The sequence below is a fragment of the Heterodontus francisci genome, chromosome 27 (assembly GCF_036365525.1).
Source record: "Heterodontus francisci isolate sHetFra1 chromosome 27, sHetFra1.hap1, whole genome shotgun sequence".
Taxonomy (NCBI): Eukaryota; Metazoa; Chordata; class Chondrichthyes; order Heterodontiformes; family Heterodontidae; genus Heterodontus; species Heterodontus francisci.
The window spans coordinates 45,879,679-45,903,860 of record NC_090397.1 but is presented as its reverse complement, the minus strand read 5'-3'; the positions used below and the strand labels follow the sequence as shown (position 1 = coordinate 45,903,860).

General features: G+C 41.3%; 1 protein-coding gene across 2 annotated transcripts in view; it reads left to right on the top strand.

The window, feature by feature from the left end:
* Positions 1 to 24,182, top strand: part of reln (reelin) — a 399,693-nt gene that overhangs the window by 165,086 nt on the left and 210,425 nt on the right. For both annotated transcript variants that reach the window (XM_068059265.1, XM_068059264.1), the window contains exons 11-13: positions 17,953 to 18,098; positions 20,851 to 21,002; positions 21,842 to 21,954. In XM_068059265.1, coding sequence (XP_067915366.1) covers positions 17,953 to 18,098; positions 20,851 to 21,002; positions 21,842 to 21,954 — 411 coding nt within the window. The remainder of the gene's footprint in view (positions 1 to 17,952; positions 18,099 to 20,850; positions 21,003 to 21,841; positions 21,955 to 24,182) is intronic.

Genomic DNA, 24,182 nt, shown 5'->3' with positions numbered 1-24,182 from the left:
TGTTTATAAACAACAAAATTATCAGTTTATTATAAAACAAGTCTTAACCAGTAATGAAGCAAAACATAAACACACAGATCAAAATATAAAAATTCCCTTTTTACCTTAGAGACACACACACACAGGTTAACCAAAAAAAGAGAGATTTACTCTTTAGAGCTCTAGTACCAAAAAATAATATGTTCGCTAATATACTTGCTAATTCTTGAAAGAAAAAAGATATGAAAAGATGTTAGAAGTCCTTTTTGGTTTGGCGTCCTAAATACATATGGACGGCTGTCACTGGGATCTTCCTAGAACAGTTCTTGTCAGGCAATGTTGGAGATCAGTTTGGGCAGGCATTCCAGGAATAAATGCAGCAACAGAGGTTTCAGGCAGTTTCTTAGATTTGCTTCTCAGCTTCTCTAGTGATAGAAAACTGGCAGGCTTTTCAAAGAGCCGGAACAGACTGAGCTGGGGGTTGCTCTCTTGGCAAGTTTTCTCCAAATGTCTTTTCAAACCATTGTTCATATCCCAACTCACTGTCCAAAGCAAAACAATAAACATTGTCAGGAGTCAAGCCTCCTGACCCCTATAAATTGTGACCTGTCACTTCTCTGTAAACATCTTTCCCCAAGTCGAAAACAACCCCTGCTGAGTAATAATTTGAAGAAAGGTGCCTTCCAGTAACTGTTTACAGTCCAGACCTCTCAGTGACCCTTGGAAAAAATAACTCCTTTTCAGTTTTAAACCACAAATCTTCAAAATTTAACAAAAAAATGGAAGCACTCATAACAGCCTCAGGATAAGGGATCAGCAATTAGGACTGAGATGAGGAGAAAGATGAGGATTGTGACTCTTTACAATGCTTTTCCCTGGAGGGTTATGGGTGTTCAGTCCATGAGTTTATTCAAGTCAGAGATGAATACATTTTTGAACACTAAGGGAATCAGAATATGGGAAATCGGGTGGGAAAATGGAACCAACAGTGACATGAGGAAAAACTTTTTAAGCTGCGAGTGGTTAGGACCTAAAATGCACTTACCTGAGAGTGTGGTGGAGGCAGATACAAGTGGGGCTTTCAAAGGGAATTGGATAAGCACCTGAAGAGAAAAAAAATTGCAGGGCTACGGGAAAAGGGTGGGAGACTAGCTAAGTTGCTCTTGCAGAGAACCAGCATGGACATGATGAGCAAAATAGCCTCCTGTGCTGTAACCATTCTACAATTCTATAATTCTAGAAGTTCAGCCATGATCTTATTGAATGATGGAGCAGGCTTAAGGGACCATATAGCCTACTCCTGCTCCTGCTCCTATTTCTGATGTTCTTGAATTCATGGCATTCAATTGTCACTTATCGGATTATGCTCTATACTTCACTATAATGATCCCACATGGGCAGTAGAAACAAAGGTATCAGAACAACTAAGAAAAGCCTTATCTCATAGGAATCAAGGGATATGCGGCAGACAGGAAGGAAAGTGGAGTTGAGGTAGATCAACCATGATCATATTGAATGGCAGAGCAAGCTCAAGGGGCCAAATGGTATACTCCTGCTCCTATTTCTTATATTCTTATGTACTTAAGGCACCATGCCAGGCACCCTGCCTCACAATTACCCCTCAAAACATTTATGGAAAACTTTAATGGAAAAATAAGATAAATGGCTCCTTATCTCCCCAATTCATCTACTAATGAATTTTAGGAACAAGCAGCTTTTCAACATACAGTTTCTAAGAATGTGATTTTAATGAGCGGCTAGTTAGCTACAGAGCAAAACAGGCATCACCCCTGTTTATTAAAAGTGGAATTTCATCCCGTGTATGACAGCTTTTCCTAGTTTCCTATTTACACAGAGTGAAACATTTGTGATCATGTTTATTGCATATACATAACCACATTAATGTGATACTGACGCCATCGGGCTGATTTTAACTCCCAGCGGGAGCAAACGTCAATACTGCATAGGCTGCTTGGTGGGGTAGGGGCAGTGGTGAATCAGTGGCCGTTTAAATGCTGCCAGTCAGCTGTTTCTGGCAGATGCAGAAGCTTGCTGGTGGGGAAAGACGATATTCGGGTGACCTCTAGGCATGAGAATACGGCTTCCGGCAGCAAGGTAAGTCCTTTAGGATGGGTGTAGTGATTGTCTCACAGTTGGAGTGGGAGTGGGTGCATGCCCTAGACAGCAGAGGCCTGGACTCTTTCTGGAGCACTCCTGAACTAAGGAAGTTTTCTTTCACTTACTTTAGCAGGCTTTGCTGGCTTCCCAATAAGATCAACTAGCATGGTGGCTGCAGCAGGCACTCCATTGAGGAGCTGGTTATAATACCAGCTGGGCCCCATGTACGTATTAGGACCCAGATCTGCACTTATTAATGAGGTTCAACGGAAGCCTCATCCATTGTCAAAATAAGCAGTGTTAAAACTGCAAATGGGCAGGGGTCAGAGCATGAAATGGAGCCACTCTATTTTAACCACTCCACCACTCTTTCCCCACAGATTGGAGTGAGTTAAAATCACTCTGCATATCATTCATTCTCACACACATGGAACTCAGAGTAACTTAAAACAAGATTGTTTAAATCATATTTATAATACAATGTATTTAATACATATAAGCATACTAATAATTGGCTATTTCATTACATTTTATATGGTGTTTATTAATAATATCAATAATGAATGATAACATTGTTATCTGCTTCAAACAGCATTGTCTAGTAACTCAAGACTATGCAATCAAAAGCATTTAATGTTCTGTTGATTTAACAGTTAAGAAAAAGCTGGATTCATATCTAGTTAAGAGATTAAAAATGAGCTCTGGGCAGTGATAGGAATGCTAGAATTGGCTGCGTCATTCCCTCATTAGGGAAGGGGAAAAAATTTATTCAGTGTCGCTGCTTTTGATCAGCACCCAGTGACCACCAGCTGGAAGTAAATGTGTGAACATCTGTTGCTAACAGGATTAGGCTCAGCTGTGATGGTTCTTATGGTTGAATAGGCTGCTGACACTGACTATTCAGATTCTCACATGGGGATTGGACACTCAGGCAAAGTATAGGAGGTATTCTGACAGTAGACCAGCAGCAAGTGAGGTCCTCTGAAAAGATAAGGAAAGGATGATTGCGAGAGAAAATAAATAGATTGTAGGAATGAACATGCGCAGTTTCTCACTTAGTGTCTCATTTAGTGAACAAAACATTCCTCGAAATTCAAAAATATAAATGCACTGTATATATTTCTTCCAAGAACAACTTACATTTATGTAGTGCTTTTATTGTAGTAAAACATCCCAAGGCGCATCACAGGAGCATTATTAAACAAAATATGACACTGAGCCATATAAAGCGATATTAGGTCAGGTGACGAAAAGCTCAGTCAAAGTGGTGGGTTTTGAGGAGTGTCTTAAAGGAGGAAAGTGAGGTAGAGAGGGAAAAGCAATTCCGAGAAAGTCCAAACCCTTATCAGCATTTCAAAAAAATTAGAGTAGTTTACAAATAATTACATTACAACTAATGCACAGATCCTAACTCATTCACTTAATTACCAGGGGGCATAGTTTTAAGGTGATTGGTGGAAGGATTGGAGGGGACATGAGGAAAAACTTTTTCACCCAGAGGGTGGTGGGTGTCTGGAATTCACTGCCCGGATCGGTGATGGAGGCAGAAACCCTCACCTCATTTAAAAGGTACCTGGACCTGCACCTGAAGTGCTGTGACCAGCAAGGCTATGGACCTGTGCTGGAAGGTGAGATTAGAATGGGCGGCTAGTTTTTTCTGCTGGCGCAGACACGAAGAGCTGAATGGCTTCTTTCTGTGCCGTAACTTTTCTATGGTTCTTTGTTATTCTAAAAATCAGTGTATTGGTAAGCTAGATAAATGCCATTCATGCATTGGTTGAACAATCAGGTTTTCATTTTAAGGCATAACGTCTCCACTGGGTTTCCTGGATTTATCTGAACACCACACAGATGCAGAAGAATGAAATATTTTGTTCTATAGGCACCAAATTTATTTTCCATGAAGGTGGAACCAATGATTAGTTTTATTATGAATAACTGTAAGAAATGTTACCTTGCAAAAAAATGGCAGGTGAACGTTAGAATAGAGAAAGAAATAAAACAAACAGCTTCTGAATTCTTTAATATCGTTCTAGCCGTTAGCTGCAGTGTTTACATCTACACTGTGCCCAGTTCTATCTGATACAGTCATCCAAATCTCATTGGACTAGTTTTGGGATATTTTGTAACTGGATGAGCCATCCTGGCACCCAAATGCCATGTCTCTTCAACACAGCTCCTGATATGAAAGGAGCTGATCCCAAAGTATAATTATACAGGGGACGTTCGACTCCTTTGTAAAGTACAGAAATAAAAGTACTTTTCAAATTATGCCCAAGTGCTTGTCACAGTCGAACATTTGTTTTCTACACCATTCACTACCAGCAACTGAAAGTATGGACAGAAGTGGAATAAAATTGCCCCATCTTTACTGAATTCATTTTTCCTCTTCCTACTGTCCCACTTATTTTCACCCTTTACCTTGTCTCCGAATGGCAATGACTCTTGGTGGGTACAGTCCCAGAGGTGCCAGTAGCCGCAGTGACCCAAATGTACCTTATTTTTGTGAAGTGCTGCTAAAGTGCTAACACAGCCCTTGGCAGTTTATTCTATTTGAAATGAAATGACCTACCATGAGAAATAGCATGTCATATGACTGTATTATTAATTCACCCCCCAGTATTTGCTGATTACATTCCCCAGCCTAAATACTATACATTTTAATTTGTGGAAATGAAGTATAAATGAAAAGGCATTTTCATTTCTAGCCTGAGATTTTAAAAAACACACCTCAAGAGATACAAGGAATGCGTATTGACAGAAGTGAGGTTAGAATTGTGCAACCCTGAAATTGCAGCAGTGTGCTTATTCATAAATATGAAATAAAATATACACAGATCTAAATACTTTCATTAATGTTAATAAAATACTTATTTGACTATGAATATGAATAATTTTATCTCATTCAGGAATAAAGGGTTTGCAATTTAAATACATGCAAATCATCTCCTTTTCCCTAACACTAGGGAAACACTAGGGGCAGCACAGTGATGCAGTGGTTAGCACCGCAGCCTCACAGCTCCAGCGACCTGGGTTCAATTCTGGGCAGCGCAGAAGGAGGTGATTCGGCCCATTGAATCTATGCCAGCTCTCTGTAGAGTAATCCATTCAATCTCATTCCCCTGCTCTATTCCTGTAGCCCTGCAAGTTTATTGCCCTCAAGTGTCTATCCAATTTCTTTTAAAAAATCATTAATCTTCTCCGCTTCCACCACCCTCATAGGCAGTGATTTCCAAGTCATTAACACTCGCTGTGTAAAAAAATTCTTCCTCACATCCCCCACTGCATCTCTTGCCCAAAACCTTAAATCCCTTAGTCCTTGTACCATCAGCTAATGGAACAGCTTTCCTTTATCTACCTTATCTAAACCAGTCATAATCTTGTACACCTCAAACAAATCTCCCCTCAAACTCCTTTGCTCCAAGGGGAACCCCAGCTTCTCTAATCTAACCTTGTAACTAAAATCCCTCAGCTCTGGAACTATTCTAGTAAATCTCCTCTGCACCCTCTCAAGGACCCGCATATACTTCCTAAAGTGTGGTCACCAGAACTGGACTTCATACTCTAGTTGTGGCCTAACCGGAGCTTTATAAAGTTTCAGCATAACCTCCCCGCTTTTGCACTCAATACCTCTATTAGTGAAGGCCAAGATCCTATATGCTTTGCTAACTACTCTCTCAATATGTCCTGCCACCTCCAAGGATCTGTGCACATGAATCCCAAGGCCCCTCTGTTCCTGCACAAACTTTAGAACTGTGCCATTAAGTCTATATTGCCTTGTCCTATCCCTTCTTCCAAAATGCATCGCCTCATGCTTCTCTGTATTAAATTCCATCCGCCATTTGTTTGTCCATTCTGTTGGTCTATCTATGTCTTGTTGCAGTCAATTTGTATCATCCGCACTATTTGCCAAACCCCGAGGATTGGTATCATTGGCAAATTTTGAAATTTTGCTCTGTATTCCAATATCCATGTAATTTATATATATATATATCAAAAAAGCAGTAGACTTAGCACTAACCCTTGGGGAACACCACTGTCTACCATCCTCCAGTCTGAAAAACAACCATTTACCACCACACTCTGTTTTCTGTCCTTAAGTCAATTTTTTTATCCAAGCTGACACTGACCCTGCTATTTCATGAGCCTCAATGTGCAAATGATTCTACATACTGGGAAATGACAGTCACACTTCCAGGTTCTGAGTAAGAGTGTGGAACCAAAGTCCCTAAAGTTTTACGGTAGTTAATAAATACGAAAGATAACAATGCATGGAATTAAAAATTAAATTGACTCTGTTGCAGAGACAGGAGGCTCCATTTTTCCAGCTCGTGAGCTTCAAAAACTGCGCGGCGCACATGCGAGAAGTGCACCACGGTATCACGGTGGTTCATTTACATTGCCAGGTTGGTCGGCCCACCTCCGATGATGTAGAGAGGGCAGGCGCTCCATTCCCGGCAATGGCATCTGGCGTTACCGCGCAGGCACCATTTCTAAAGGGCTTCAAGCCCTTCCGAATCATTTAAATTTTTTGTTATGGGGAGAGAAAATTAAAGTTAAAAATTTATTTAAAGTTTCAATCGCCTGTCTCAGCCCCCCATGACTAATCAATTTATTAATTGCCCTCTCCCCCAAAAAAACTAATCTTGCGATCATGACCTTCACCCCCCAAAGTTTAAAATCTTTAACCTCCAACCCCTTCCCACCATCCCCTCCACCAATCGCTTTAGTTTACCCCATTTCACCCCCACCCCAGCCTGAAAACTTTGCTGCTCCCCCCTCCCAACCAGTGTTCTGCCTCGGATCTCCAAACAGAGATCCGAAGGCACGGGAATTCCTGCAACCGACCGGAATATTGCAGTGGGATGGCTGTCGCGACGAGGTAAGTATTCATTTATTTAAATAAATTAAAATATTTTAATTAGGCTCCCATCGCCGAGTGGCGGGGTGGCACCAGGAGGCTTTGCCACTGCCAGTAATATGGGGCAGGGCTTCCCGGCATTGAGGCCCATGGCGGGCCTCTCCTGGTGGTATTTTCCGGGCCCCCCTGCCCGACGTCAGGGGGCTGGTAAAATCCTGCCCAGGTTCTGACTGGGGTGTCATTCATTTCCATTTTGAGTCTATTTATTCTTTCCTTTCAGCTTTACTCTTTTAAGTTGGCGCATAAACTAGTGACAAAGCTCGGACAACTGATTTGGCACCAGGTGAAGTAGGTCGTATTTAGTATAATTGGTTAGTAAAATCTAGGGGCTCCAGATCAAACATTTGCATGGGTCCCCTCAAGGAAAATATTGCCTCTGCATAATAATCCCACCTTCTTAAGGTCCACATAACTGAAGTCCCTCATCTGCAAATCTCCTCTGCATTCTCTCCAAGGCCTTGACATCCTTCCTAAAGCAAGGTTCTCAGAGTTGAACACGATACTCCAGCTGGGGCCGAACCAGTGTTTTATAAAGTTTAGCATATAATAAAAAGATTTTATAATTTGAAACAAGATAGATCCTCATTTCCATCACAACTCTTTAGACATTTTTATACTTTTCAAATCACTGAGAGTGCTCTTTTCAAGGGAAGAAATAGCAGAGACTCCGACCATCATCTTCCAATCCTCTCTGACTGCAGGCATGGTGCTGAAGGACTGGAGGACTGCTAATATTGTACTATTGTTTAAAAAGGGAGAAAGGGATAGCATAGGTAATTACAGGCAGACAGTCTAATGTTGGAGGTGGACAAATTATTGGAAAAAATTCTGAGAGACAGTATAAATTGTCATTTAGAAAGGCACAGATTACTCAAGGACATTTGGCATGGATTTGTTAAGGGAAGTTCATGTCTGACTAACTTGATTGAATTTTTTAAGGAGGTAAGGAGGGTTGATGAGGGTAGTGCATTTGATGTAGCCTATATGGATTTTAGCAAGGCTTTTGACAAGTTCCCACATGGCAGACTTGTCAGGAAATTAAAAGCTTATGGGATTTAAGGGAAAGTGGCAAGTTATCCAAAATTGACTTGGTGGCAGGAAGCAAAAGGCTATGGTTGACAGGTGTTTTTGTGACTGGAAGGCTGTTTCCAATGGGGTTCCGCAGGGCTCAGTCCCTTGCTGTTCGTGGTATATTTCAGTGATTTTAACCTGCATGATTAAGAAGTTTGCAGATGATATGAACGTTGGCTTTGTGGTGAATAGTGGGAAAGAAAAACTGCAGGAAGGTATCAATGGGTGGGCAGAAGAGTGGCAAATGGAATTCAATCTAGAGAAGTGTGAGGTAATGTATTTGCATACAGCAAGTAAGGTAAGGGAATACACAATAAATGGTACGATTCTGAGAAGTGTAGAGGAACCGAGGGACCTTGGACTGTATGTCTATAGATCCTTGAAGATGGTAAGACTGGTAGATAAAATGGTCAAGAAGGCATCTGGAATACATTCCTTTATTGGCTGGGGCCTAGACTATAAGAGCTAGGAGGTTATACTAGAACTAGTTAGACCACAGTTAGAGTATGCATACAGTTCTGGTCACTGCATTACAGGAAGGATGTAATTGCACTCGCGAGGGTACAGAAGAAATTTACAAGGATGTTGCCAGGAATGGAGAATTTTAGCTGTGAGGAAAGATTGGATAGGCCAGAGTTGTTTTCTTTGGAACAGAGAAGGCTAAGGGGAGATTTAATTGGCGTGTAGAATTTTGAAGGTCCTAGATAGAGTGGATAGGAAGCATAGATTTAAAGTAATTGGTAGAAGGGTTAAATGAGGCTGATAACTCAAAGGGCTGGATTTTAAAGCCCCTCCACCGTTGGGAACAGTGGCAGGGGAGCAATGAAGATTAGTACAGCGGAGGCCCGCCGCCAACCCCGACGGTGGCAGGCCCCATACCGATCTTGGCGGTGGCAGCGAGGCCTCGTGGCGGCCGTCACGCCGCTCGACAACGGGACCCCCATTTCAATATGTAAACGAATTCACACACCTGATTTAATGAAGGTCCCATTGCCTCCTGAATCGCCGCACCGATTTTCGTTTGGGCAGCCGACAATGCCGTGCCTTCAAATCCCCATTCAGGGAAACGTGGTGCAACACCTGGGGGGAGGGGAGGAGGAGGATTTTTTCTCTGTGATGGAGTGGGGGAGCAGGGTAACAACGATGTAGATTGGTTGGGAGGGTGATGGGAAGGGATAAAGGACAAAGGTGCTGAACTTTGGGTGGGGGGAAAGGGTAGGAGTGTTTTGAAATGCCATTGGGGGAGCGGGGGAGGGGTGGGAAAATGCAAGGAAAGGTAATTTACTTGTTTGTTTGCAAAACTTTCACTTACCTGGCCTTTTAAATTTTAACTCTCCGTTGAGGGCTGTAAGCTCTTTGAAAATGATGCTGGCGCCTGTGCATTGGCATTGGACGCCGTTGCTGGCGATGGCTTGCCTGCCCCCTCCACATCAACGTGAGGGGCGGGTGCTGCACACGGGGTCTGATTTAACTGGAGGAAGCAAAGCGGCCGCCCCCGATGATATAGAGGGGCGGCCACCGCGTCCCTAGCGACAGCGTGTGGCGCCACAGCGCAGGTGCCACCGCCATTTTTAAAGGGATTCAAGCGCTTCAGGATATATTATTCCCAAATCATTTACAAACCCACAAGTGCCGGTGAGCTTAAAAAAATTAATAAAATTTTAATTCAACATTGAATCCCCTCACCCACCCCACCACTGAGTCCTAAACACATAAATTGACCTATCCCCCCAAAAATACACTTTATGAAATGCTGAACTCCCCTCCCCCACCCCCCCGAACTTCAGTATCTTTGACCCTCAACCCCTTCCCACCATCCCCCAACCAATAGGAGTAGTTTACCCCGCTCGCCCCCCACCCTGATCATTTTATTCCTTCCCCCTCCGCACCTGTGTCTCAAAGGTGTACGTGTTGCGGCCGCTTGGACGTCAAATCGGCGCAGGACGGCTGCCGGTGGCAGGTAGGTTAATTTGCATTTTAATTTAACTAATTTCATTAGTTAGGCCTCACCGCCACCGCTAATATCCAGCGGGGCCTTCTTGGCGTCACGGGTCGAGGCGGACCACTCCCGCTAGCATTTTACAGGCCTCCCCTCCACGACCCACAGTGTCAAGGGGCTGGTAAAATTCAGCCCATAATTAATTAGGTTTCTGTACTTCAGACAAACTCCAGAGAGTTGAGGCTTTACTTCATGTCACTTAACTCGTGTATCATTCCCAAGTAGCTGAAAACCCCTTTTAAAAAAAAAATGAAATTGAAATAATTGTCATATTCGATTCCAATCAAAGTATAAACATAGAGCTATCAGCATTAAGATTTTAACAAATCAGAGAATGAGGCATCATAGAGGGAACCTCACTTTACATTTTACCAGGACAAGATCTTCCTAAGGGCAGCTTGATGCTGACACTGGATATAAAAAAGTGGAGGCATGTTCCATTCCCCAGGACTGCCATCTGCACAAAACTAAATGTAGAGCTGATGTGCCCACTGCGGTACAATTACAGAGAAAGTTAACAAAAAGATCAGCTCAGTTCCTACTCCATGCTGACCCCCATTCAACCATTGATAGGAATTTTAGAAGTAGAGTTGAGAAACTGTGGCGTGGCTAGTTAATCGAATTAATCTATCAAAATCAGAATGTAGATATATGCTGAAGCAATGTTTTTTTAATGCAAGCCTCCTGCTTCTATTGAATAGCCATCTCTCCAGTTTTTCATCCCTATAGGAATACTGGAAATCCAGGGGTGAATGGGGGAGAGGGCAACGAATAATGGATGTGTCTCACCGCAACCTCAAACCACTGACCTCAGCAGACATTCTGGACTGTAGGCAACTTCCCTACTTTGAATTCTATTGGTGAACAACATGCCAACATGTTGAACGTCTGGAGTGCCCACCTGCCCTGGAATATTTGGCCAAAGTCACTTTTAAGTCTTCACTCATAGTCACTCATCCAGGAGCAATTTTAGTAAAAATAGGGAAGGACATTCTATTATTTGTATTGCTTGTTTTTACTTATTATCCAACAGTGATTTCTTTCAAGTTTTGTTTAATTCACCTTTGGGCGGCACAGTGGCGCAGTGGTTAGCACTGCAGCCTCACAGCTCCTGGGACCCGGGTTCGATTCTGGGTACTGCCTGTGTGGAGTTTGCAAGTTCTCCCTGTGTCTGCGTGGGTTTTCTCCGGGTGCTCCGGTTTCCTCCCACAAGCCAAAAGACTTGCAGGTTGATAGGTAAATTGGCCATTATAAATTGTCACTAGTATAGGTAGGTGGTAGGGAAATATAGGGACAGGTGGGGATGTTTGGTAGGAATATGGGATTAGTGTAGGATTAGTATAAATGGGTGGTTGATGGTCGGCACAGACTCGGTGGGCCGAAGGGCCTGTTTCAGTGCTGTATCTCTAATCTAATCTTTGTCTTTTTCTCACTCATCTACTTTTCTTACTACTTTATCATAAAGAATTCTTGCTTTGCTTTACCTTCCTGTTCCTTTTTTCCATTTTACTTATTTTGCTTCGCCCTTTATGATTTCACCAAGCCTGTTAATTTTCTATCATTATTTGTATTGTCTTAGTTATACTTACATCATCGCCTTTCTAACTTTTTAAAAATGTTTTCTTTCGTTTCATGTTCCCTGTGATACTTGTCTTTATCCATTTCTTCTATCCGTGAGCATTGTCATTTATCGCCTACGCTATCCTCAGAATTTCTCACTGCTTCTTTCTCTGTCTCCAAGTCTTTTATTTCAACTGGCTGAGGATGGAATAAATAGATTATCTCAAAAAAAATAACGTGAAGTAATATTTTGGTGTTGTTTTTGTTAATTCTTTTGTCATTTTGCAATGGTTTTGTTGTATTATGTATCCTCGTGATAGAACCACATAACTATTACGGCACAGAGGGAGGCCATTCAGCCCATCGTGTCCATGTCGGCTGAAAAAACTAGCCCCCCAATCTAATTCCACCTTCCAGCACCTGGTCTATAGCCCTGCAGGTTACAACACTTCAGGTCCATGTCCAGGTACCTTTTAAAAGAATTGAGGGTTTCTGCCTCCACCACCACTCCTGGCAGCGAATTCCAGACACCCACCACCCTCTGGGTGAAAAAGTTCCCCCTCATGTCCCCTCTAATCCTTCTACCAATCAGCTTAAATCTGTGCCCCCTGGTAACTGACCTCCCCGCCGGGGGAAACAGGTCCATTCTGTCCACTCCATTAGGCTCCTCATAATTTTGTACACCTCAATTAAGTTTCCCCTCAGCCTCCTCAGTTCCAGGGAAAACAACCCTAGCCTATCCAATCTTTCTTCATACCTCTGTACTCTCTCCAGAGAAATTATGTCCTTTCTGTAATGTGGTGACCAGAGCTGTACGCAATACTCCAGCTGTGGCCTAACCAGTGTTTTATACAGTTCCAGCATCACATGCTTTTGTATTTTATAACTCGGCCAATAAAGGAAAACAATCCATATGCCTTCTTCACCACTCTATCCCTTCAGGGACCTGTGGACATGCACTCCAAGGTCTCTCACTTCTTCTACCCCTCTCAATATCCTCCCATTATGTATTCCCTCGCTTTATTTGCCCTCCCCAAATGCATTACCTCACACATCTCTGGGTTGAATTTCATTTGCCACTTTCCCGCCCACTCAACCAAACCATTGATATAATTCTGGAGTCAACGGCTATCCTCGTCACTATTAACTACACGACCAATTTTTGAGTCATCAGCAAATTCCCAATCATGCCTCCCACATTTAAGTCCAAATCATTAATATATACCACAAACAGCAAGCAACCCAACACTGAGCCCTGTGGGAACGCCATTGGAAACTGTTTTCCATTCGCAAAAACATTCGTCGACTACTACTCTGGACCCTGAGCCAATTCTGGATCCAAGATGTCACATTCCCCTGTATCTCATGGGCTTTCATTTTATGGACCAGTCTGCCACATGGGACCTTGTCAAATGCCTTACTAAAATCCATGTAGACCACACCCTCAGCAATCCACCCGCCACTTCCTCAAAAAACTCAATCAAGTTAGTAAGACACAACCTTCCCCTAACAAATCCATGCTGACTATCCCTGATTAATCTGTGCCTTTCTAAGTGGCAGTTTTTCCTGTCCCTCAGAATTGAGTCTAACAATTTACCCACCACTGAGGTCAGACTGACTGGCCTATAATTATTTGGTCTATCCCTCGCATCCTTTTTAAACAATGATCTCCCAGCTACGTCCATCACTAATGCCTATTTTCTCTGTGTGACCTTAGTTCTACCTCTTATATCTTTATGATCACAAGATGGATATGGATGAGGATGTTTATTAAGCTCACCCTGGCTCATCCATCCAGAAATAACCTACAGTCCCCAGTGCAGCATCCAGCTCTCTTTTTAAATGATTCCAAGATTTTGCCTCCATTATCATACTTGGGAGTCCATCCTGTGTGTTCATCTCTTTCGCATGAAGAAGAAATTCTCTGTCCTAAATTTCATAAGCTATATTGTGCTGTCTTGTCCTACAGCTTATTTTGAAGTAATATTCTGAATTTGCCTCCTCTATATCACTACTATCTTAAATACACCTTATGATGATGCCTACAAGATCTATCGGAGCAGTCCAGATTTACCTTAATGCGTCAGTCAATGCTAATTAACCAGATTTATTTTTTAGTAAGAAATATAATTCTTTGGATATATGAAATGAACAATCATTCCATTTCAAAGCTAAAAAAGGCCTGTTTCTCTACCTGTTTCTTAGAATTATGGCAATAGGGATCCGTGTTTTGGCTGGTCTCTGCATTACCTCCAGGGTTTGACGATTTCTTGGGTGAAATATTTTAAAGTGGGTTAAAAAGAAACCTAAAGATTTTCTTCATACCACCAACCTCCACCTACTGCCATTTACCTGTGACCTTTCAGATCTGTTTATTCCATCAGTGGCTTCTCTTCCTGCATCCACAGTCCCTGTAATGTTGAGGTCATCAACACAAATATATTCCTGTTTCTGTCAGTATTGTGGTATTTCAACATCATCCTCTGAAGCTCCCGCTGTGGTTGCAGCACTAATTTACCTATAAGTTTTTGATTTAACTTTGAATTATATTAGAAATGATCATTTCACAACCACAAGATGGCCATGTTATTTTACTTTAATATGCAAGTTATTTTAAATTATTACAAGCCGTTACGTCGGCAGATGGATAGGTGTGGGTTAGTAGCGAACCCTTTCCAATCTGCCAGAAACTTAAACCATATATTTATTTTATTGGCATTTTAAATATTAGATCATTCACCATTGAATTCAGTCTGCTGGAACTCATTTCACCCCTGACATGTTCTTAAAAGTCATCAGACGGAAGTGATCTATTATTCATACATCTCTGGGATAGATTGAAGGGAAACATTCCAGAGGTGAAAGCACCATCTGACACAACTACAGCTATTCCACAATCATTGTGTGTACCCTGTGAGATTTTTAGTTCACTGCAAGAAATAACCACTCCATTGATGCATAGTTTTGGGTACAAGATCTATAGGAGCAGTCCCGATTTACCTTAATGCATTGGCCAAAATGCTAATTAACCAGATTTATTTTTTTAGTAAGAAGTATCATTCTTTGGATATATGAAATGAACAGAATGCAAACTGACTGAACCTACATATTAATTTTGTTGCCTTAACAGTTACAGTAAGATGATTCACTGACTTTCCATTGTTGTAGGATCCAATTATTAATATAACATTAGACAACACGTCCAAAAAAATTATCTTTTAATCAAGTTGCTTTCTCAAAAGTTAGTTCATGTGAAATGTACAGATTTAATATTAAAATCACTAAAAATAGAGTTTGCTTTAATTTTTTTAAATCTTAATTCAGTTTCTGAGGTGGTTTACTAATCTGTAGTGTGGCTCTATTAGAATCTATAGAAGGGTTTTAGGTTCTTGGAGTGGAAAAATAGGCTCCAAGATAAGTTAGTACAAAGGCTGCACGATGCAGCAGATCACCTGCCTTTTATTTGATAAAGTCATAATTATAAGAAAAAGTCCAACTGGAATCCATTGTGAAAACAACCTTCCACATCTAACTTCAAATGAGTTAAGGCAACCTTTAGATTATATACCAAAGCAAAATACTGTGGATGCTGGAAATCTGATATAAAAACAGAAAGTGCTGGCAATACTCAGCAGGTCTGGCAGCATCTGTTGAGAGAGAAACAGAGTTAATGTTTCAGGTCAATGATGAAAGGTCAGATAGCATTTTCTGCTTTTACTTTAGATTTTACACAGTAACTATACATCTATGATCTGTATGGAAAAATATAGGATTATCTCATGATCTTTCCAGAAGAACAATGTGGAATACTTATTTGGAACTTTTGTTGGAAAACGCACTTACCCGCTAACATGTCTGGATATATTGTGGTCGCTAATGTGAGCCTACAAAGAGCATACACATGCAAAATAGGGAATCCAGTTTATACTCGCACTTTTCCACTCACATTAGCAACTGGAGGAGCAAATATTAAGTGGTGATAATTACCACAGTCCAGTGAAGAATATTTTCTGTTTTTGCATAATTTCATTTTCCTATTCCTTTGATTGAGATGAATTTCCACTTGTTTTATAAAACTAATACCAGGTATATGATAAATGAGTTTCAAAAGAATGTGTTGGAGTTATTCCATCTTGTCGATTAAAGGTTTCCCATTATCCATAGGACAATGTTTCTGAAGAGATGGGGAGAGTAGATGGCACAAACTATTGGCTGAAATCTCTCATTCACTAAAAAGCAACCAATTAAAAACATTTAAATGCTCACAATTACGTCTAGTACACATCATTATCTATCAAGAAAATCCTTGCAAAAAAAGGACCCAATCATATCACTGAAAACATTTTTCAAAATCCTTATTGGTTCCCACTATTTGCCCCTAAAAATAAAATTCCCAGAATAATGAGCCTATAAAAATAAATCAACAATACTGGAAAGACACAGAATTTATAATTGATCAGTTCCATCTTCCAATACCTCTAACAACTTTCCCTCAGTCAAGTCTCCCTTCGCCCCTCTCAAGGGTTCTTAAAGCAGGGTATTTTATCAGAACCTTCCTGATGGTTTTTGCTGCATCACACATGAGTGAACCACATGTGATGACAGTGTACTGGCACCTAATTCTTTTGTTACCATTGAGGGCTTTTATAATAATGTTAATAGTTTTTTGAAAGTAGTTAAAGAGAGGGGAGGACTAGTCAGGGATGCAGGGGAAGTCTAGTTGTGGAACATGATTGTATGGCAGTGATATTAAGTATGTTGCTTCAGATTTTACAAATGATGCTGGAATGTAAGTGTGCAGAGGAGGATATGGAATTATTGTTAGAAGTAATTGTAAAAAAAAAGAATTGGTTCTGAAAAAATAGCAGAATTCAAGATGGATGTCACTGGATTGTGATGGCATGCACGTTAAGCAGTTGAAGGAAGTCAAAGAGGAGATAGCAGAGCCTCTGTCCATAATTTGTCAGTTCTCCTTACTATGCACATTGTGTAAGGGGACTGAAGAGTAGTTAATGTAGCACCTCTGTTCAAGAAGGATGAGAGGGATAAATTGGGTAATTGCAGACCAGTTAGTCAATTGTCTTCTGTGGCCAAACCTTAATTTGAGATGAAATTAGTGGGCATTTAGAAATCAAGATGGATTTATTAGAGATCATTCATGTTTGACAAATTTAAGCGTGGTTTTTTTTGAAGATGTGATTAATTATGTAGATAAAGGGAATGCATTTCTTGTAGTGTACATTGACTTCCAAATAGCTTTCAATAGGGTGTCTCACAAGAGGCTTGTTATAAAAATTCAGCTATGTGATATAAGAAGAATGTAGCACAGTGGATGGAAATTTGGTTCCTGGGCAGAGTTAGGGTTATTGGATGTTGCTCGGATTGGAGGAGAGTTAAAAGTGGCATTCCCAGGGATCAGTGCTAGAACCGATATTATTTCCAGTATAGATGGATGATTTGGATTTGGATCTGGATCTCAGGAACACAAAGTCAAAATTTATTTAAGATAGTAAATTAAGGGATTTGGCAAACAATGAGAAGAGCTATAAAAGGCTTCAGGAGGGCATAGTCAGGTTAGCAGAATGGACAAAAAAGTGGAAGGGGAATTTAATGGAGAAGTATATGATATTGTATTTTGGAAAGAAAATCAAGTATACATGGAAAGATACTGAAGGGTGTGGACGAACAGAGAGACCTAGGGATTCCAAAATATAATTCTTTGAAAGTACATAACAGCTAGATAAAGCCATAACAAAGGCCAATAGAATTGTTGATTTTATAAATAAAGGCTAATGTACAAGACCAAATAGTCAATGGTAACTTTAAATAAGCCAATAGGCTGTAGTTAGACTAGCGTATGCAGTCTTGTGGGTAGACCGCTATAAAAAAAGCCATTAAAACCATAGATTAATGTTGATTAATGTGGGTGATACCACAAATTTGAAACTATAGTTATAAGGAGAAACTTGTGATTACTCAAATCAAACGTAATAATTATTGTTAAAACAATTGGGATTATAGAAACCGGAACATTTCATGTTATTACTGCTTTAAAAAATCAGCCTACAAAAGACTCATGAAAATATTAGGTTATTCACAATGATGCTTCGACTGAGGGATTCAGCTGCTGTATTGTTTAACTGTGATTCTGCCATCATAATTGGACTTTACGCTGAAGGCGAAAAAGAATAAATAATTGAAAACTTCTCTTCAAAATTCTCTTTGTTGAAGCCTGAGTCTTCTGTGGTTACAAACTAGTGTCCTGAGCCCTTGTAATGCACTCTATCTCTATCTCTCTCCACAGCATAGCTGTCAATCTGATGGTAACTCCATGTATTTCCATGGGACTGAGGGCACTGATTTTAACTTTGTAACAACCAGGGATGTTGATCTTTGGACTGAAGGTGTCGTAACACAGTGGGTGGAAGAGTTTGAAAATCAGCCTGCAGGGTAAGTGCTTGTTATCTATAGTATTCTGAATATGTGTTTAGTTATCTAGGGGATAAGTGAGATTCAAAGGAGAGTTGCATTAGCCCCACACATACATATTTAAACTGCAGCTGCATGTCAAAGAAATTTGTTGAGAGAAAGAATTAAGTATTTGTAGTGGGATGTAAAGGATGCCCTGGAAATAATATTTTAACTCTTTATTGTCATTTTAAGTTCAAAGGGAAACAAACATAGCTATTTACTTCGTAGTGCTAGAAAAGTAAATCATCTCTCGGTTCACTGCTGCAGAGTTTCTCTGAAAGGTTTTCTGTACACTTGCTTATAGAAAAAGCACTTGACAGCACAGGGATTTTAATTCCCTGAACCATCCTCACTGCATTCCCTCGTTCAATTGACTGCACAAGGATATGCATGCAACACCCTCGTTGGAGAGTTTAATTTCCAGTTAACCCTTGAGAGTCCATAATATTTAAGATATCAGCTATTTTAATCTAAGTAACTGTCAAATGTTCTTGTGTAGCAAGGAAAAATTTAGTCTCTTTGCTATTTGTAGCAAAATTGTAACTGCATGAATAAATTATGGATTTATGATTTTTCCTACGAATAGAGATTTGAGGAGATCTTTCCATTAATGTTACTTTCTGTTTTCTTCCACCATAATGCACTAAAAATATGTATAATTACCTTAATGCTCAGAGAGGTCAGACCAGTGTCACCTACCTGTGCAGCTCAGCTGACATACAGAGCCTACATTCTCTGGTATCCCATCTACGTTAGCATCCTCATTCGCAACTTTGTCCATATTTTTGCTCCACCTACCCCACGATCCCGTCCAGCTCTATGTCCCAGTTTGCATGTTCTGGCCTTCTGATTGTAGCCCCCTGTGCATCCCCTTCTCCCTCTGCTCTCCAATTGACGGCAGCCTTCAGCTGTCCCAGCCTTGACCTCTGAAATTCTGTCCAATTTTTAAAAAAACTCCTCAAAATTTAGCTCTTCAACTGTGCCTTCAATTACTTCCCCTGATTCTTATGTTTTTAACACTGTGAGACTATGGAATGCACTACTGGAGTTGTTGATTGCAGCAGAGACACACAGCTGGATTTTTGTTTGGGGCTTGGGACTCCGACGTTAGGTGCATTTTTGGATCCTGACCCTGCATTGCGTCGCGCCTGATGCCATTTTTGAAGAGCAGGCCAATTAGTGGCCAATTATGGACAGCAGGCGGGCTCCTGACGCTGAAAGGCCAATAGGAGGCCCTCCAGCACTGACACATCGGCAATCCCACCTTCAGAGGTAGAACTGCCAATGTGGAGGAGAGAGCCCCTCAAGTTGGAAGTGCCCTCTAAAGACTTTTTAAACAGGTAAAATTGCAAAGAGGCCACAGCTGGCAGGCCATTAACATGGAGGGAAAGCCCCTCCACAGGACAGCCTACTGCCACAGGTTTGCCCCTCTGCCAATCACGGCTGAGGGGGTGGGGGTTAAATTGTCCGATGCAGCGCAGGTCTGCCAGCAGGAGGCTGCCTCCATCCTCCACCCTCCACCTCTCGGGATATTAACTACATTTATGGTGTTATGTAAATGTAGTTGTTACTGAAGTTATGAAGGGAGAGATTAGGATTATTGCTCCCAACAAAGAGTTGGTGAGCATTCCAGTTGTAGATTTTCTTTACAATTACTTGCATTTATCTTTACTAGATAATATTGAGATAAATATTGTCTGATTCCAGTGTTATCTCATAAGATTGAGTAGATTCCTGTAGATTTTAAAACAAAACTCAACAATATTGACAAATGGGTAATGGATTTTGAATTTTATCATTAATTCTAAATCAATTTGTTTAATCAGAATTAGCATTATTTTTATTCACTGGCTACCAATAAAGGACCTGAAAGGTGCTAAATAAATGCAGTTCTTTGTTTCTTTATATGTGTATCTGATTAATGATCCCATCAAATACATGAATCTGTCCAACTAACCTACTAACCTCTAAGATTTTCTGTTTTTGTTTCTGGTGTCTGGCATTTGAGGTTGTTCTTTTTTTCTCCAGCTTTCCCTACCTTGCCTTTGTTATCAATGCCAAAAGTTAATATAAAAGTTCAGTCTGGCATTGGTATACAAACCATGACCCTGGGCTGAGAGTCTGGGATTCCACTGACATTAGCGTTTTAAATAGGTCTGTGAAAAGAAAATCTTGCTGTTTTAAACTAGTGACCTGTCGTAATCTATACAGTTAATGATATCCCTGTTTTAAGTCTGGACTGACCAGATCTCCAATTAGTGCTTTGTTTCACAGTGGAGATCATCAGCCTAATCCTTTCCTACCCTGGTAGAGCATTTAAAATCTCTTGCTAATACAGGTATTTATTTCTGAACATCATCAATGTCACTTTGTAGTAAACATTTTCTGTAGAAAAATTTCCTTTGTTCGCTCAAGTGACTGTTAATAAAATCACATTCCACAAATTGTATCCTTTAAACCCCAGATTAACATTTCATATCTTGCCCTGGCGTTAATAAAAATGTGTTTACATTAACATTCCTGATAGGCTTGATAAAAATAACTATCAGACTATATCAGGACAGTTTTATTCAAAGTTGAGCTTCTGCAATTTTCAGCTCTTAAAACAATAGTGTGTTTGCTGCTAATGTTTATAAAGTGAAGTGGGATTTAAGCGTTATCGTGACTGTAATTACAGTGTGAAGTAGAAACAGGCTGTGCTGGCCGTTTATCACATTCTTTCTCTCTACAGCTGGGAAACATCAGGAGCGATCATTGGCACCGAGTGCGGTGTTGTGGAGTCAGGCTCATCTCTCGTCTTCCTCAAAGATGGAGACCGGAGTATTTGCACCCCGTTTCTGGACACAACTAACAATGGAAACCTTAGATTTTACTTTACCATGGGTGAGTGATTGGAAAAGATAGGAAACATTGCGGAGAGCGAATATATTTGTTTTCTCTGTGAAATAAAATATCTTAACACTTTGCATCTGGCTTCATCTAAAAAGTGTTTTCTTGGTAACCTACGAAAAGATTGAACACGTATTATGCAAAAACCATGAATATCCAGTTCAGATCACATGTAAATGAAACAATCTAAAGCTATGTGAAATATATTATTACACCCCTGAATTACACTATTGTGTAATTGAATATTAGATAGTAGACGCATACCCTAAACATAAGATAGATAGATGACTTTTGGGAATGAACAGCACTGTTTTAACAGAGAGAATATTTAAGACAAGGCCCTAAACTAATAACACCCGTAAACAGCCACAAAAATAATGATCAATTTTCTTTTTAATTCCTCCTATTTTTCTGAAAAATTTTCCCTTCTCCATCAGGAGCTCATAGGAATGGCCACGGTTTTTTGAGGCCATGATCCTGTAATTCCTTCTTAGAATTGCATCTATGTCGCAAGATTTTGCTTTGATTTAATTTGCAGTTCCAACTACAACTTCCAACTTCAGTGTGGAGATAGACATCCAGTAGCCTCGCAATCAGACCTTAATATTAGCCTATTTACGTTATAAATGTATATGTTTATAATGCCAAATTGATGGAGCAATATGATTTTAATGTATCTATGAACCAGGCCAAATAAAAAAATCTAATAAAAATGTAATTAAACATTGGCTAGTTTATACTGAGTTTTATATGCCCAGAAATTGTGTGATCAGATAGTTTGCCAGTAGCCATGTTTACACAGGAAATAATAATATTCTATCTCTTTCTATCAGGGGGTGGTTCATGTAATCCAGGTGATTCACATGAAAACGATGTCACACTCTATGCCATGGTTGAGGGTAGAAAAGAGCATGTTTTGGATGTGCTGCCTTTTTCATCCTATAGGGTAGGTCGAATTGCTGCATCTAATTGAAATGGCTAACATTATTACTCAGTGTTTTAAAATTGTTATTCTGGAAACACACATGCACTGTGCATTTCTGTATGCATGGATAATTACATCCTATTACATCAAACCTTGATGCAAACTGCTTAATTTAACAGTTTTTTCTCCAGCTTATTCAATTCAAGTAAGGACAGGAATGGTAGCGTGACATAGTGGGGCGGGGTGCAAGACACTCTCCAGCTTCTGCTTCGCTAAATTTCCAATCACCACCACACCCTCACAGTATTGTGGCAGTTAGAGGTCAGTATGCTTCTGGCAGGCAGCATGTCAGAATCAATGGGGAAAGGCATCATCACCTTCGTCTACAAGCGGAAGGAGGAGAGGGAGGAAATCAGTATTTGGCGGCCCATTTCACTGCTTAATGTGGACTACAAAGTTCTGTCCAAGGTCATCGCCAGTCGGGTCAAGTCTGCTTTGGAGTTGGTGATTCACCCCGATCAGACCTGCACTGTACCCAGCAGGAAGATCTCTGATAGTCTTGCTATATGCTCAGGATACGATTGCTTATGTATGGGACAGGGGGGTGGACACCTGTCCCATCAGCTTGGACCAGGAGAAGGCCTTTGACAGAATATCATACACCTACATGATGGACGAGCTCTCCAAAATGGGGTTTGGGGAGCAAATCCGCAATTGGATCCAACTGCTCTACACCAACATCAGTAGCGCAGTTTCCATCAATGAGTGGGAATCGGAAAGTTTTCCGATCTAAACTGGAGTCAGGCAGGGCTGTCCTCTCTCCCCTGTCTTGTTTGTGTGCTGTATCGAACTCTTTGCTGTGATGATCCCAGGCAGCGGAGGTCAAAGCTTCTCTGTACATGGCCGACATCACCGCCTTCTTTTTTTTTTAGAGATACAGCACTGAAACAGGCCCTTCAGCCCACCGAGTCTGTGCCGACCAAGAACCACCCATTTATACTAACCCTACAGTAATCCCATATTCCCTACCACCTACCTACACTAGGGGCAATTTACAATGGCCAATTTACTTATCACCTGCAAGTCTTTGGCTGTGGGAGGAAACCGGAGCACCCGGCGAAAACCCACATGGTCACAGGGAGAACTTGCAAACTCCGCACAGGCAGTACCTAGAACTGAACCCGGGTCCCTGGAGCTGTGAGGCTGCGGTGCTAGCTCCACTGCGCCACTGTGCCGCTTGGATCTGCTGTCCGTTCGTAGACTGATGAGCATCTGCGACTAGTTAGAACTGGCCTTGGGTGCCAAAGTAAATTACGGCAAGAATGAGGCCATGTTCTTTGGGAACTGGACCAACTGATCCTTTGTCCCCTTCACTGTCAGGTCAGGCTACCGAAGGTGATGGGGATATGCTTTGGAGTGGCTGGGCATGCGCCAAAACCAGGAAGGAGTAAATAGCCACGGTAAAACAGAAACTGGGAATGTGGGAGCGATGCTCCCTCTCCATTGCAGGGTAAGAACCTGGTCATCAGGTGAGGGGTGCTCTTGGTGTTGCTGTACGTGGTGCAGGTCTGGCCCATACACCACTCCTGCACCGTGGCTGTCACCTAAGTCAACTCTGCTTTCTCTGGAGATTGAAAATGGACCTTGTCTGCAGGGACATGATGTTTAAAACTCTAGATAAAGGGGGAAAAATGTACCCAACTTTGACCTTATAGCCACCTTTGTCTATGGCTACATCAAGCTGTTCGTGGACCCTCGCTACGCAAACACCAAGTGTCACTACGTGCTGATGTTCTATCTGTCCCCAGTGTTGCGAAGGATGGGTCTGGCCACATTGCCGCAGAACACTCCATTCAGTTGGACCTTGTCATACCATCTGTCCCTCATGGAAAAGTTTGTACAGAAAAGCACCTTTGATCACAAGTCCATCAGGCAGTGGTCCGCACGTAATGTTCTCAAGGCCCTGCGGGAAAAGGAGATGGTGGCTCCTGTCGGATGGTTTCCCGAGCAGACTGTCAAAGTCATTTGGCAGAATGCTTCATCGCCAGAACTTTCAAACAAGATGTAGCTTGGCTGATGGTGAGAAGGGCCCTCCCCGTCAGATCCTTCATGCGCGCCTGGAGTGTCACCGCCTCCATATGCTGCCTTTGAGGTGGCTGTGGTGAGGAAGAGACCGTCGCCCACTTCCTTCTGGAATGTGCCTTTACAAAGTAAGTGTGGAAAGAGATGGAGTTGTTTTTGTCCAGGTC